This window comes from Carassius auratus, unplaced genomic scaffold (assembly GCF_003368295.1).
Source record: "Carassius auratus strain Wakin unplaced genomic scaffold, ASM336829v1 scaf_tig00001501, whole genome shotgun sequence".
NCBI lineage: Eukaryota > Metazoa > Chordata > Actinopteri > Cypriniformes > Cyprinidae > Carassius > Carassius auratus.
Genome location: NW_020523364.1, coordinates 56,713 through 70,870, shown reverse-complemented (window position 1 = coordinate 70,870; position 14,158 = coordinate 56,713). Strand labels below are relative to the sequence as shown.

General features: G+C 35.9%; 1 protein-coding gene across 1 annotated transcript in view; it reads left to right on the top strand.

Annotated features, from left to right (window-relative positions):
* LOC113069337 (sickle tail protein homolog) overlaps nucleotides 1-14,158 on the top strand; it is a 48,998-nt gene that overhangs the window by 11,087 nt on the left and 23,753 nt on the right. Inside the window, 1 exon segment of the mRNA XM_026242345.1 lies at nucleotides 10,965-11,245. Within this exon segment, the coding sequence (XP_026098130.1) occupies nucleotides 10,965-11,245 (281 nt within the window).

Here is a 14,158-nt window from a genome sequence, read left to right as displayed (position 1 = left end):
ATAATGACTGCAGAAAGTTCAGCTTTGCTTCACAGAAATAAAAATATTTCATCACAGAAAACAGATATTCCAAATTGTAATAGCATTTCAAAATATTTGTTTCCGCTGTTTTACTGTATTTTAAATCAAATAAATGCTGGTGAGACTTTAAAACATTACAACATCTTAAGAACTCCAATCTTTTGAACAGTACTGTATAATAAAATAATGTTTTTAATATATTATCTCATTGTATAGCCACTGTTGTTTTGGTGCCTTGTTGATTCTTTGTTTTTCACACTGTATCTGTGGATGAACAGAAAGAGAGGGTGGAGGAACCAGCGGAAATTAATTATTAACTGCAACAAGCAAATCTTTTCCAATTCCTGCAAACAGTGGCAGCTGTTGGAAACTTTATATGAAAAACAATGCATTTTTAGATTTTTAGCGTCTTCTGGGAAACATCTTGCTCTCCCAGTTCATTAAGGAGGGGATAGCAAGAGATGTAACAGAATCTGCCCTACTCTCCTAAGCTTTGTTTAAAATGCTGATTGTTGTCTGTTCAGGGTCACAGGTAGGGCTTGTTGCTGAAAAACGAACCCCTTGCTGACAGAACGAGAGCTGTGCTTTGAAACATGAAGGAAATCTCTTATTTGCTTTTATTGTGTTCTTTGTCTTAAACCTCTGGTGCCGCAGCCTGTGTCCAAACACTCTGGAACCACAAACATAAACACTTCTTAACTAATTGTCTAGGCATTAATCTCTTTGTCACCACTGTCCTATGCTTGCTGATAGTAGACAAAGGTGAGGTTTCAGGACCAGGAGTGCCATTAGTCTTAAAATAGACCCTCCTTTTTGCTGCATTTCCGATTCACACACACTCTAACTTAGACAAATTTCAGCTCAGTAGTGCAGAGAGTAGAGCCGTGGTTTGAGCAGTGGGCGAGACACTCATATATTTAATAGAGGGAGAGGCAGTGTGAGCCTCACACCGAACAGGATACACATGCAAACTGACTCGGAGGACATTTAGAGCTGGTGAGTTTTTTTTGTAGGACTGAATTACCCCTATAAATGTCAAATCATTTATGAGCACACATTTCATAAACAGTGCTTTGGGATGCTTATGTTTTATGTTTGTATTGCTGCTTTAGAACTCCTTGCAGATATTGAACTTTGTCATTGAGATTTATACGGCATGTTTTAACAACCAGAACCAGACTGTTGTGTGTGGCGAGTGAAAGTGCTGCAATCATGTGGACTTGAGCATTTCTTGCAAAGCTTTTTGTCATTGAACCAGTGTAAAGAGATTTTTCAGATTTTAGCGATATATAATTTTTGCATGATAAGTCTGTTGATGGTGAGTGTGTTAGACTTTGTATTATATTTAGCAATCTACCTGACTCTGTTGTACTGTTGTATTTAAGGTTAATAGTGTTCCTGTGGCTCAAGTGGTAGAGCATAGCGTTAGCAGTGAAGGTTGTTGGTTTTATTCCCAGGGAACCCATGTTAGGTAAAAACTGTTAGCCTGAATGCACTGTAAGTCGCTTCGGATAAAAGCTTCTGCTAAATGGAATCAAAAATAGGCTTCACAGTTTCATTTCTGAAAAGGTTTCAGCATTGTTTTCACGATATTTATTGTGGTGTGGAGCAACTATTCCCTCCTTAAAATTCAAGAAATTTTTCTTGTTCCTTTTCTCTGGAAATATTTTAATCATGCTTTATTTTGGCAGATCACGTGTGTGCTTGTATGGTTTAATAAGAGGAACAGTGTTCCAGCTCCATTTGCTATGCTTTGAAAAGACTGACACTGGCTTAATGAAAGTGTGAAATATACAAAGGGGAGTGTTGCTCACCTCATTTGCAGTAAAGATGTTATTTTTGTCATATACTCTCACACATGCAGGCCAAGTTATCATTTCTTGCATAACAAAGCAGTCACATCAATTTAATAAAAAGTTTAGTAAATAACTCTAGTAGGAAATTACGTCTGATTGTTTTACGGTCTGTCAAAAATGCAATGGAACTACCACGTTCAAGGCCCAGAAAGCTAGTAAGGACATCAATAAAATAGTACTCTCGTGAATGCACATTGCGGAATTAAGTAGTTATTTTTGTTTTCTTTGCACACAAAAAAGTATTCTCTTAGCTTTATAAAATTAAGGTTGAACCACTGATGTCACGTGAACTATTTTAATGATGTCCTTACTACTTTTGTGGACCTTGGACGTGGTAATTCCATTATATGCAGAATCAGAAAGCAATCGTATTTCATCAAAATTATCTTAATTTGTGTTCCAAAGATGAACGAAGGTCTTACAGACCTGGAACGACATGAGGGTGAGTAATTAATTACAGAATTTTCCGGATTTGTGTGAGTTTGTAGATTTGGAAAAATTTAGCACTGCATCACTTGCTCACCAATGGATCCTCTGCAGTGAATGGGTGCCGTCAGAACGAGAGCCCAAACAGCTGATATAAACATCACAATAATCCACAAGTAATGCACTTACTTCAGTTGATCAATTAACATCTTATAAAGCAAAAAGCTGCATCTTTTTTATAAACAAAATCATAAGTGTTCTACCTTAAACTATTTTCTCCTAGCTAAAATATGAGACAGCTAGGCCTATCTATAATATTTATATATTTCTCCTGAATCTTGTTTTTTTTGCTTTCATTTTGTATGAACTATTCATTTTGTTCTGTTCAACTGCAGTGTTTATAACAGACTACTTCTCTCCTCAGAATGTTTAAAGCTACACTATTTAACTTTTGGCCCACTAGTGGTTGAAGCATAATAAGTAAGTTACTTGCGGAAAAACATTGTATTGGTAATGTGTGTTGGGTTTTGGTTGTGCTCTTCTCATGGATGAATCTGATGAAGTTTTTTGAAGTGTACCGATGTTTTAAAGATAATCATATTATCAGAGCAAATGTCACATGCTGGAAGTATCTCCACTGCCCCTTTCAATATATACAAAGAAATCCAATCGTTATAACTGGATGTGCACTCAAAAATAAGCAGACTGACTGTTTGACTGTTTGAGGTCAAAAGTACTCATGGATGAATTGTTCACACTACGATCTATGACATGCATTTAGAAAACAGATAGAGTAATGTTCATTCCATGCCGAGTCTAAAGTGGAAATCTCTTCAAATGAATCAACTGAGATTTCAATATAAAAACAAAGTATAAAGTTTCAAAATAAACAGGATGTCATTTCAAATGCTCTGCATAGTAGCTAGAAAATAAACCAGCAGTTACAGGCACATAAATAATGGTATGAGTAAAGAGTTGACTATGCCAGAGTAACCCGCAGACAGTGTCACAGTACTGAAATCAGGGTTCAGATATTTGTGATACATCAACAGAGATTTGTGTCCTAATGGAGTAGAATGCAGGGCTCTACTGTGGGCCAGCTAAATGGTCTATGAAATAGCACTGGTTGATGAGGCTTAATTGTTGTTGAGGTCTGCTGAAATGCTGATGGCCATGCATCAGCCCAAATCTTTTGAGCCGAGGCATTTGTGTGTGTGGGCGCTGGATGGGTTGCATTCCACTGCTTTGCTGACTTAGAGAGGATTTGTATTTGACGTGATTGTGCCAGCCCTGAGTTAGAGAGCAGAGACGGCACATTCAGTATTTCCAATAACAGGTGTGGGGTTTATACTGCGACTGTGGGAGGGTGAAAGCATCAAAATGTGTTTGTGAAATACTGAATAACTGAAGTCATTTGAATCAGCTGTTAATTATACAAGGTTAATGTTAACTGGCATGTGTTTGTGCAGGAAGTATTTAACAGTAAAAACAAAAAAAAATCTTTCTTCATTTTATTAAAATTACATGTGATTATGAGGAACTATAACAGTGTAGATCAGGGGTATTTGTACTTGGCCTGTAATAAAATGTGTACAGTGTATTACAATATTAATGTATTTACATACTTTATGATGTTTACACTGCAATGCCATTACAAATATTCATTACTGATGTAGAGTTTTATACTTGATACATTTTAATGTTGGAAAGACAATGAAAAATAGTTGAGTATAGTTCACTATATAGTATATCGGATTCATTTTCACTTTTTTCTTACAAAAATGACTTTGATATCAAACAGTAATTCTTGGACCCTCTGTAAATATGTTCATATTCAAACTCATCTACATCTTAGATGACCTGAAGGTACAATTTTGAGCAAATTTTCATTTTCTGTTTTAAGGAGGAAATGACTGATTTGGTATAACATAGCACCCTTAAAAAAAGCTGCCCGGAGACATTCGTTGATGTGTTTATGTGCCATTAACTTAACGCTATTGATGATGCACTTTGTCGGTTCAGATGTAAACCTGATTCTTAATAAACAATGAAGTAACAATCACTGAAACCCATAGCATTTTATGCAGTGCATCACATGTGTAGACACTGCACTGGCCTGCTCTCATTGCTTACACAGTGTGTGATATACTCTAATGAGCTCTCTCTCTCTCTCTCTCTCTCTCTCTCTCTCTCTCTTTCTCTCTCTCTCTCTCTGCACATGTCCATTTGTATTCTGTCATGTCCTAGAACCCTGGTTCAACTCAGCTGAATTTCACACACCAGTATTTACACTCCTTTGACAATCTAATGCAAGCTTGACTCATGAATCATGCATGTCGGAGAACAAGACTGCAATTTGTTCTGAGCTTGGAGGGAACAAGATATAATTTTTTAAACATCAACTTCACCATCCCCTCAGCGCAGTACAGTAGTTCCGGTAAAACGATGAGCTTGCTGGAACGGTCTGAAGACATTCATGTTGAGTTGCTAAATATCAGCTGAGAAGCATTTTTGTCACTTATCCTGCTTAGAAAAACTGGGTTGGGATAAGGTCTACTCACAAGATTTAATAATTCAACTAGTTGGTCTGTTCACTCCATAGACATTAACTATGACTAAAAGGTCCACTCCACAACTATAACGACAACAACAAGGAGGAACAACATCGTTGGAATCTTAAACACAAAAAAGGACTGCAGCTTTTTAGATTAGATTAGATTAGATTAAACTTTATTGCCATTATGCAGAGTACAAGTACAGAGCTAATGAAATGCAGTTAGCATCTCACCAGAAGTGCAAGGATATAGTGTTTTATATACATAAGTGCAGAGTAAGTGAAGCTATGATTTCCATTGTAAAGGGATAGTTCACACAAAAATGTAAATTCTGTCATTAATTACTCATCCACATGATGTTTCAAACCCATAAGATCTTTCTTTATCTTCGGAACACAAATTAAGATATTTTTTTAGCTTTCTGACCCTCCATAGACAGCAATGGAACGACATGTTCCAGGCTCAGAAACGTGAGGACATCGATAAAATGGTCCATGTGACATCAGGGGTTCAACCGTAATTACCGAAGCTACAGTATGAGAATACCTTTTGTGCTTATTTATTCAACAATTTCTTCTTTAATATTAATTTATACCATTTGTGTATTCATAAAATTGTGGGTGGGTTGCAGCTGAATACCGGAAAGGAAAGGGCAAAGTATAGTGTTGCAGCAATACATTATAGTGTTTTAGTTTAGATGAGGAGAGTTGGTTTAGGTTTATTGTTAGTCTGTGTGAATTACAGGAAAAACAGTCAAGGTCAAATGAATGGAAAAGGCTATGCAAGGGAGATCTGGGCTGGGTGATATTTCCTGCCTGTGTTGATGCTGGTGTCCTGCTAAGTGTACTACCAAGTTAATGGAAGATTCCTATGTTCTCCACTCATAGAATAGCAATGAAAAAGGGGACTTTATTTATTTATTTATTTATTTTGAAGAGATTAGGGTAACTCAGCTTTAATGTTTATCTATATTTGAGTCCACTCCAGACACTAAATGTCTATGCTTACATAAGCATCCATTGGTCTCTGTATAGTCAATTCTCTAATGATACGTTCCAATCCTTGATGGAAAGCAGAGGTGAACAGCCTTTTTTTTTTTTTTTTTGCTCACTAAAAATTCAGTTTGTTTTAAATATGCTGTTGCTACACTGAGAGACTGATATTCTTGGCTAATAAAGCACTACAGGTTTCTATGGAACCTACCAACTTTAGACTGTGAGAGGGGCTACCAAAATAATTGCAAGGTCATGGAATAAGTTTTACAAAGGAGGTACAGTACATTCCTAACAAAGTGTGAAGCTCAAAGGTGGCCAAGAACAACACTCACACAGACTCCTACCATATTAATAGACACAGAGACTGCGGCTCGGCATTATCAAATATTTCTTAAGAACATTTCAATCAGAATTTTCATTTTCATGTTACAAATATTTTTTTTTAAACATTTTTCCTTAATTTACTTTTTCCAGGTTTGAGCAGCCATGACATTTGAGAACTGTCAGTCTTATTAAACACTAGATGGCACTGAAACATTATGTTAAAAGATTGGAAATAAACCATTTAGTCATCCAATGCCTGATTTCAGGGATTAGCTTCACTATTTGAATGTTGTATTGTTGTTTGTCACTTGTACTCTGTGCTTTTTATAACTGAGGATCTGTTCGAACAAGTTAGTTGGTGAGAATGATGGTTGTGTTGGTTTTATTTCATTCACACAGTGTCCCTTCAGTTGCTTAACTCTTCAGAGCATTTATTGCTGGATTATAAATGAACGCAAAACACAATTTGGGATTTAAAAGATAAAGCAATTCTCCCATAACAGGACAGAGAGGTAAGTATGCAAAGCTGCTTATCAAGGTTAGCACAGGCACCAACACCTATGATTCAAGTGCTGTAGTAAAAACTGGTTGAAAGCAAGTCATTAAAAGTCCCACATTTTATGACTATTCAGTTTTACATAATACTTCAGGATTCTCAGCTGAAGACACCACACTGAATACTAATCGCAGTACACTGCAGTCTAAACATTCAACGTACGGCAGACGGCAGACACAAAATACTCTTAAGCATGTCCGTTATGTCAAATGCCGTAATTAGGACATTCACAATGCCAGTTAGAAGTTAATTTGCAGTAAGGAAACATTTTCCTTGTCACACAAAAATTTGGGAAGACAAATAATGTCCTTGCCTGAAAAATCATTGTCTAACTGTGGATCTCATGACTAAGCCTGTTCTGTATCATTAACGTTCCACTCACTATTTGTTAACTAACTAACTAATATTATATATGTATTATTATATAATATTAAATAATATTAAATGTATATTATTTTCCAAGTCTCTTATGCTCACCAAAGAAACATTTATTTGACCAAATACACAAATACATATTTTAAATAATTTTTAATATATATATATATATATATATATTATATATATATATATATATATATATATATATATATATATATATATATATATATATATATATATATGTATTTATTACTGGGGTACATTTTCTTCAGCCATTTCTCTAGTCCCATGATCCTTCAGGAATCATTATAATAAATTCTAATAGATCTAAAAGATTCCAATTAATCAGAATCAGAATACTCTGATGAGTAAAAATATGGGGAAAGAAAAAAAGGAGATATAAATATTGTTTTTGTAAGGTTTTAATAGTTTTTCTATATATATATATACATTTGAATTTATGTCATCACACTCTTGATCACAGTTTAAGTAGGTGAACCAACTACTACTGTAACTTTGTCCTTATTACATTAGATGTTTCCATGAAGTTTTGGTTATTTCTCATATTTCCTATTTTGTTATAGCAGTTTTGCATCTATAGATTTTGTGTCTACATAGCTTTTTCCTGTTTTCCCTCATTTCTAAGCACACAATTCTCATGAAAGAGGCAGAGGAATCAACATTTCATTTTGAAAGGGAAGCACTCATGATGCTAGGCCCGCAAATCCCAAAACCTCTTGAAATCATCCACGCTCATAGCTTAGTGTGGATGATGAGACATTAGTCAAACACAGTTTGACGTCCTGCATGTGAAACTTCAGATTAAACGTCAGAGTGAGACTTTTAAATTGTAAATGGCTAATGTTGTATGGCTGTGCCTCAGCATGACCACTTCATAATTTCTAAGTTTTGGAGATACAGGTTTGTCATCCAGTCCCATGTGCATAAACAACATCTGTGAGTGGAGAGAGGATATCCTCTCCATAAAGTGACCTCACATGCTTGGAAAATGACAGACAATGCCTGGATTTTCTCCAGTGGTCTGTTTCACTGAGGAAAGTTTTCCGAGGAAGTGAAAGGATATAGGGGAAGGTTTTTAATAATCCATACACTTGGAAATGGATAACATTAAAAGACCATTAAGGGGAGAGTTTTACTGTGGAATAAATTGGATGCAAACATAGAAAGTTACCCAGAGGGGCTTTGCAAGACCACTGGAGATAATGTTGGCTCATCTTTTGTTCATCTGAAGTAATTAAAAGACAATAAAAATATAATGTAGATGATGAATGGATAGATGAGCGAATGGATAGATACAACATAAATGCTTCAATAATTCTCACATATTTAAAAAACAGCTCACTGTGATACAACTGCCATAACACAAAATATCATTTATTCATTGTCATACTCTTTCTTCGAGCACAAATTTTTGTCCAATGTAATGCTTAAATATACAAAATTATGTTATGCTATGTGTTAGATTGTATGCTATGCTATGCTATGTTATGTTGCTTATTTATTTCTTTCTTTACATTCAAAAGTTTGGGGCCAGGATTTTTTATTTTTATTATTGATCAAAAGTCTTATTGAAGACATTTATAATGTTACAAAATAAACTTTTATATTGAACTTTCATCAAAGAATCCTGCAAAAAGTATCCCGATTTACATATAAAAACTAAGAAGCACAACCATTTTCATCAATGGAAAGCTTATTTATTCATCTTTCTGATTATGTACAGTATAAATCTCAATTTTGACTGGTTTTCGTGATCAGTTGTCAAGTGTATATTTTTACATTGACAAAACCACTATTTATAATATTTATTTTATATCTTGGATCATGAGAAATTCTACATAAAAAGAAAGTATTACAAAATCTCAGCCTTACATCAAAGATTCTTTGCAACAGTTGCCCAGGATGTGCATAACAACACAAATGTCCTTCACGTTCCTCACAATAACTCCAGTAGTATACTGTATCTATCTGTATGTATGATAGCTTTCAGAGGAGTGTGAATGTTTGTTTAGTCCAGCAAAAAGCAGGCATTCATCCATAATCACAAGAGGAACAGCTGGCCATCATCAGTTATCTACAACCACTCAGCAGCATTAACCGTGGCCTTCCTCTCGGGGCCGTCCAGATGCCTGATGTTGATCACACACACACACACCAAACTTGTTTTTTTTTTCTTAACTGGGTAGTAAAATGTAAGGAACATCTCTTTTCCAGTCAGAAATGGGAAGCGTAATTTGTCTTCTAGACTACTACGTTATCTCAACATACCTCATTCACAATGTGTGACGCTTTCTGCACAAAAATTAGAAAAAATGATTTATATTCTCTCATGCACTAGGCTATGTTTTATGGGGAATAAGTGCAAAGGCATGCAAACTGGAAACATTTTCATCTTCTGACCCTCTTCAGTTGACTGTGATTTTTCTTTCACAATGTCTCTTTGAGGAAGCAACTCTTTCAGTGTCCATTTTCTCATAAGTGAGCAATGGGATGGGGATATTTCAGGTCAGGAAAAGATAAAGGGGCTTCAGTAGACCGTTACTAAAGTAATGTTCACTGAGAGGACACCTTAGCTGTCCCACAAAGACAAGGCCTGTAGAAAAAACAACATAAATCTTACCACATATTGTCTGTGAATGGATCATCTTAGTCCCTATATTCAGACTTGTAAACTATAAACAACAGGTCACAAGAAAGAAAGAGCATAAAGGTCCTCTTTTTTTTGCCCTAATGTTTCTCAATGAATCTTATCCACAAAGGGAGGACAGCACAGTAAAGAATGAGAAAATTCCTTCACATACCACAGAATATCTCCTGATGAAAGTTTTTTCGAAGTCCTCATTGTGTTTGGGTCAATTTGACCGGGAGAGAATTTTCTTTCTCCTGAAAATGTTACTTAATGTTATCACATTGGGCTAAGATTTACTGATTTTAATTTTAGCTACTTTAATTTTCGTTAAACATTTTTTATTGTATTCAACCATGTTACACTTGTGGTGTTCCCGATCGAAAATGATAAAACTCGTTATGCAATATTTCCACCTAATATTGGTATCAATCTTTTAATTAGGATTGATTTTGTGTTTATTTTGTTTAACTGATTGATCGTAGGCCTTATTAGTCTGAGCTTATGTACATCAGTTTTTGAGTGAAAAAAGCATTATTTGTGGATAATTTAATTAATATTAAATAAAATCTGAAAAAATGTGCACTGTTTATCACACTAGCAAGCATGTTCTAATGTTTAACTAAGCAACTTGTTTTGAAAAGCTTTTATTTTGTACATTGTACAAAAAAAAAAATAATAATAAAATGACCGCCCTACACAAAAAAGTTATAAATCTCTTGTTATGTAGTTTTATCACCAAATATTGATATCAATCTTTTTGTCAGCTCACTTTAAAAAATAATTGCATGTTAAATCGCAATCCCAATATTGGTTCAGCCCTAGTAACAACGATGCATATAAGTAATAATGCTAAATGTATATAAAACTGTGACTCCTTGTGATGCTGCAGTGGTTTGACTGCCCACTGGAGGGCCTCAATGCCATGCAGTCAGCCTGGACTAATAATGAGCCATCACACTGAGTGCTCCGAGACCTCTTTTGGCAAGGTGCAAGCTGTTTATGGGAAACAAATGGCCTGTTTGTAGCTTTGCTCAATAATTGCTCTCTTGGCCAGCAGCTGTGCGACTCTAAGCCGGTCATTGCTTTAACTGTGTTGCTTATCACACTAATTAATTGCAGGTCTCAAGCCAAGTACAGCCACCCACTGAGTGTCCCTATCTAATCTGTATTCCTTGTATATTTTTTTTATGGGTTTAATCAAAGAGCAAGCGAGAAGCAACCAGAGGCTGTGCTCCCATGAGGATGTGGACAGAAACAGCAGAAAACAAAGCAGTGCAGATGAGAGTGAGCAGTCTGACCCCTGGTCCCCTCGCACCGTGCCAAGACGACACACAGTAGGAGGGCCTCGCACCGCTGGGGACGTGATCATCATGCAGTCCTACAACATGGAGCAGAAGAAAGAGGCCTTTCTTGAGCATTTGAAACAAAAGTACCCCCATCATGCTTCTGTCATTATGGGGCACCAGGAAAGACTCCAAGACAAGGTAAGCTCTAAAATATTCAAATCAGTTATTGCTAAAGACTTTTTTCAATTAAGATAATTTTTTTTAGTTTTAAAAAATAAAAGTCAAATATAAATGGCTACGTCAAAAACAGATAGATGCATAGGCCTATATGATAAAATAAGATAACCGCATAAAAAAAATGGATTGTTTTCTGTGTAAATCATTACATTTTGTCATCATTGACAACTAAATTCCATAACATGACATTTCATAGCCTTGATCCAAACCTTGCAAGAAAAACTTTTACAGTTGGTGAAGCCCCTCTCCACACGTTGCGTTACTTTACTCTGATCTACACATGTTTTAAGTGACTCTTGACAGATTAAGGAACACTGACATTTTTTATTGTTAATAGTTTCCGCTTGACATTTTCACCGTCTCTTTGCCGGATGGATAAGTTTGAGTGGCGTCGGTTTGGACTGTTGCAGGTTTATTTGAATGTATGCCTGAATAAACAATGAAATGAATAAAAAGGGAAGTCAATGTGCATAAATTGTTCAATGTAGTCTACACCTAAAATAAAATAAATAAATAAGGAAGGCTAAATTATAGCTAGGCTATATCACCTAAACATAAGATGTAGACTACTACAGAATGAATACCATATGATTTATCCAGATGACTGCGCTCACAGACAGGTTATCCAAAGCTCTAGTATTTCATACCATTGCCTTCAAAGGAAGCAGGTATAGGTCTACTGCAGAACATACTGAAGTGTGGGATAAAGTGCCTTACCTTTAAACGCTGTTGCCATTGGTCGATAACTGCCGACAGCAATTTGCCTGTTCTCCAAATCTAAAGTTTAGAACATGATTAGAAATCAGATAGACATTACAGATAGGATTATATGTATTTATCATTATTATTATTATTATTATTATTGTCTTCAACTTCAAGATCATATTTGAGTTAAAATATGTTATTTTATCAGTATACAAGTAGACATGCAGAAAACAGCTATGGAAAGGTTCTTTTGCGTTACCGTGCAGTTACCATTTAATTATTCGCATAATAGCGCGATTGACCAATCAGAATTATTCCAGAGAGTTGCGTAATGTATTTTACTAGTCCTGTTTAACAGTAAATATCGTCGCCAATATTTTCAACATTTATTGTCGCTATCTTGATTTAAGCTTTAGTAAACAAGAAGTTGATGGAAAGGCACATTTCGCAACCTCCTGGCTTCAATACATTTTTGTAATCCAACAAGTTTTTCAAGTAAGTTCATATGGGTGGGTGTGTCTGTGCAGACGCTGATGTCACTCACGCCTTTCAAAGATCACTTCACTGCAGACAAACTTCTGCAGCGATCTACATCAGACGCACTACCGGACATACTGTTGACATTTACTATTTATTATCTGGAATATGTCCTTGTTAGTGTGAAGAATCAAGGTAATATAAATTAAACTAAAATGACAATTGCAATGTCAGCAAGTCAGTCTGGGTATACAGTAAGCTTAGCTTATCTCGTTGAGTAAAGAAAATGATGTTTGTCTTAGCCTATATTTTATAGTTTTTTTTAGCTTTGTCTTGTAGTAAGGGATGTGCAAACTAAAGATGTAAACAAGGAAGTCGTCATACTGATTCTCTTTTGGATCAAAATACTTAAGATTAAACTAGATTCTGCCAGTATGAATAGAAATTGCTTATTCATTTCAATGTACCCAATGTTTTTTTAAAACATGTTCCATGGTAATATTAGTGTATTTTAAAGTAGCCTACCTGATGTATTTTAAAGTACCTGGAAAATACCATGGTAAAAAAAGTACCATGTACGAGCATCTGATTCCATTGTATGTGAACTGCCAGAGTGCTTTTTGTAAGGTTTGTGTGTGTGCGTGTGTGTGTTTTTCTTCTTTTAACTCAGAAGTATCACTTGCGCTCCCAATAGCTGGTTTCTTTCAATGCAGTGTCTGTCTTTTGATATTCTTTTTTCTTTTCAGCATAGTTTTGGTATGTTTTCTTCTGTGGTTTTTTTCTCTGTGGCTGGGTGCAGCCTTGAGTAATATCATATCATGCCCCTGGCACTGAATAAAACTCAAGCCCATCCAGCAGGAGGGAGTATGTCTTTCATCCTCCTTTCGCTCTTTCGTTCTTTCATTCTTCAATATTCTCCAGACCCAGAGAGAATGAGGTATGATTTATCTGACCCTGCCAGTGCCTACAAAGACCTGGCATTAGACCAGCTCAGATGAAGCGTGGTCTGTGGCCATTCATCTGCCTGTGATTAGAGGAGAGTGCAGTGAACCGTGCGAGCTGCTCCCCTCAAGCCCACCCTTACACTTTAAACTGCTGTTTTCAGGCCTCTCTCGATTTCCAGGCATTCTGCAGGTAACGCATTCTGACAGTGCCCGAGCGTGAGCGTATGTCGGCACGGCTTGCTTATGCATGTGGAATAGGTGTACATTTTATCCCTGGTCTGCAGGTTGCAGTTGGGAAATCTGGATCTGGAAATTCAGAGTGTTAAGTACAGTGGCTGGTGCTGATTTTTTTTTTTTTTTTTCTTCAGTGTTATCCTTAAGCAATCTTAAGAATGTGATCATATTTATTTAGTTTAATCCACACAATGAAATGTTTAATTTACAGTTGCATTATTCATGTCTAAAATGATCCCAGCTGTCATGCACTATTAATCTGGGCACAGTTTGATGCACTTTTTTTTCAAGTGAACATAAAAGCCTATTATTTTCTCTTGCCGTGTCTGTGCACACCGGAGTGATTGTTAGTCGACTCACAATGCATCACCTGTGCAAAGATAATATCAAACCCATATTCATCACCTTCAGTTCTCAGCCTGGACCTTCAGAATGAATGATTTTTGGATATGCCTCCTAGTGAATTGCCAGAGCACTGTTTTCCGTCAGTCAACATAGTTTTTGAGGTTTCTGG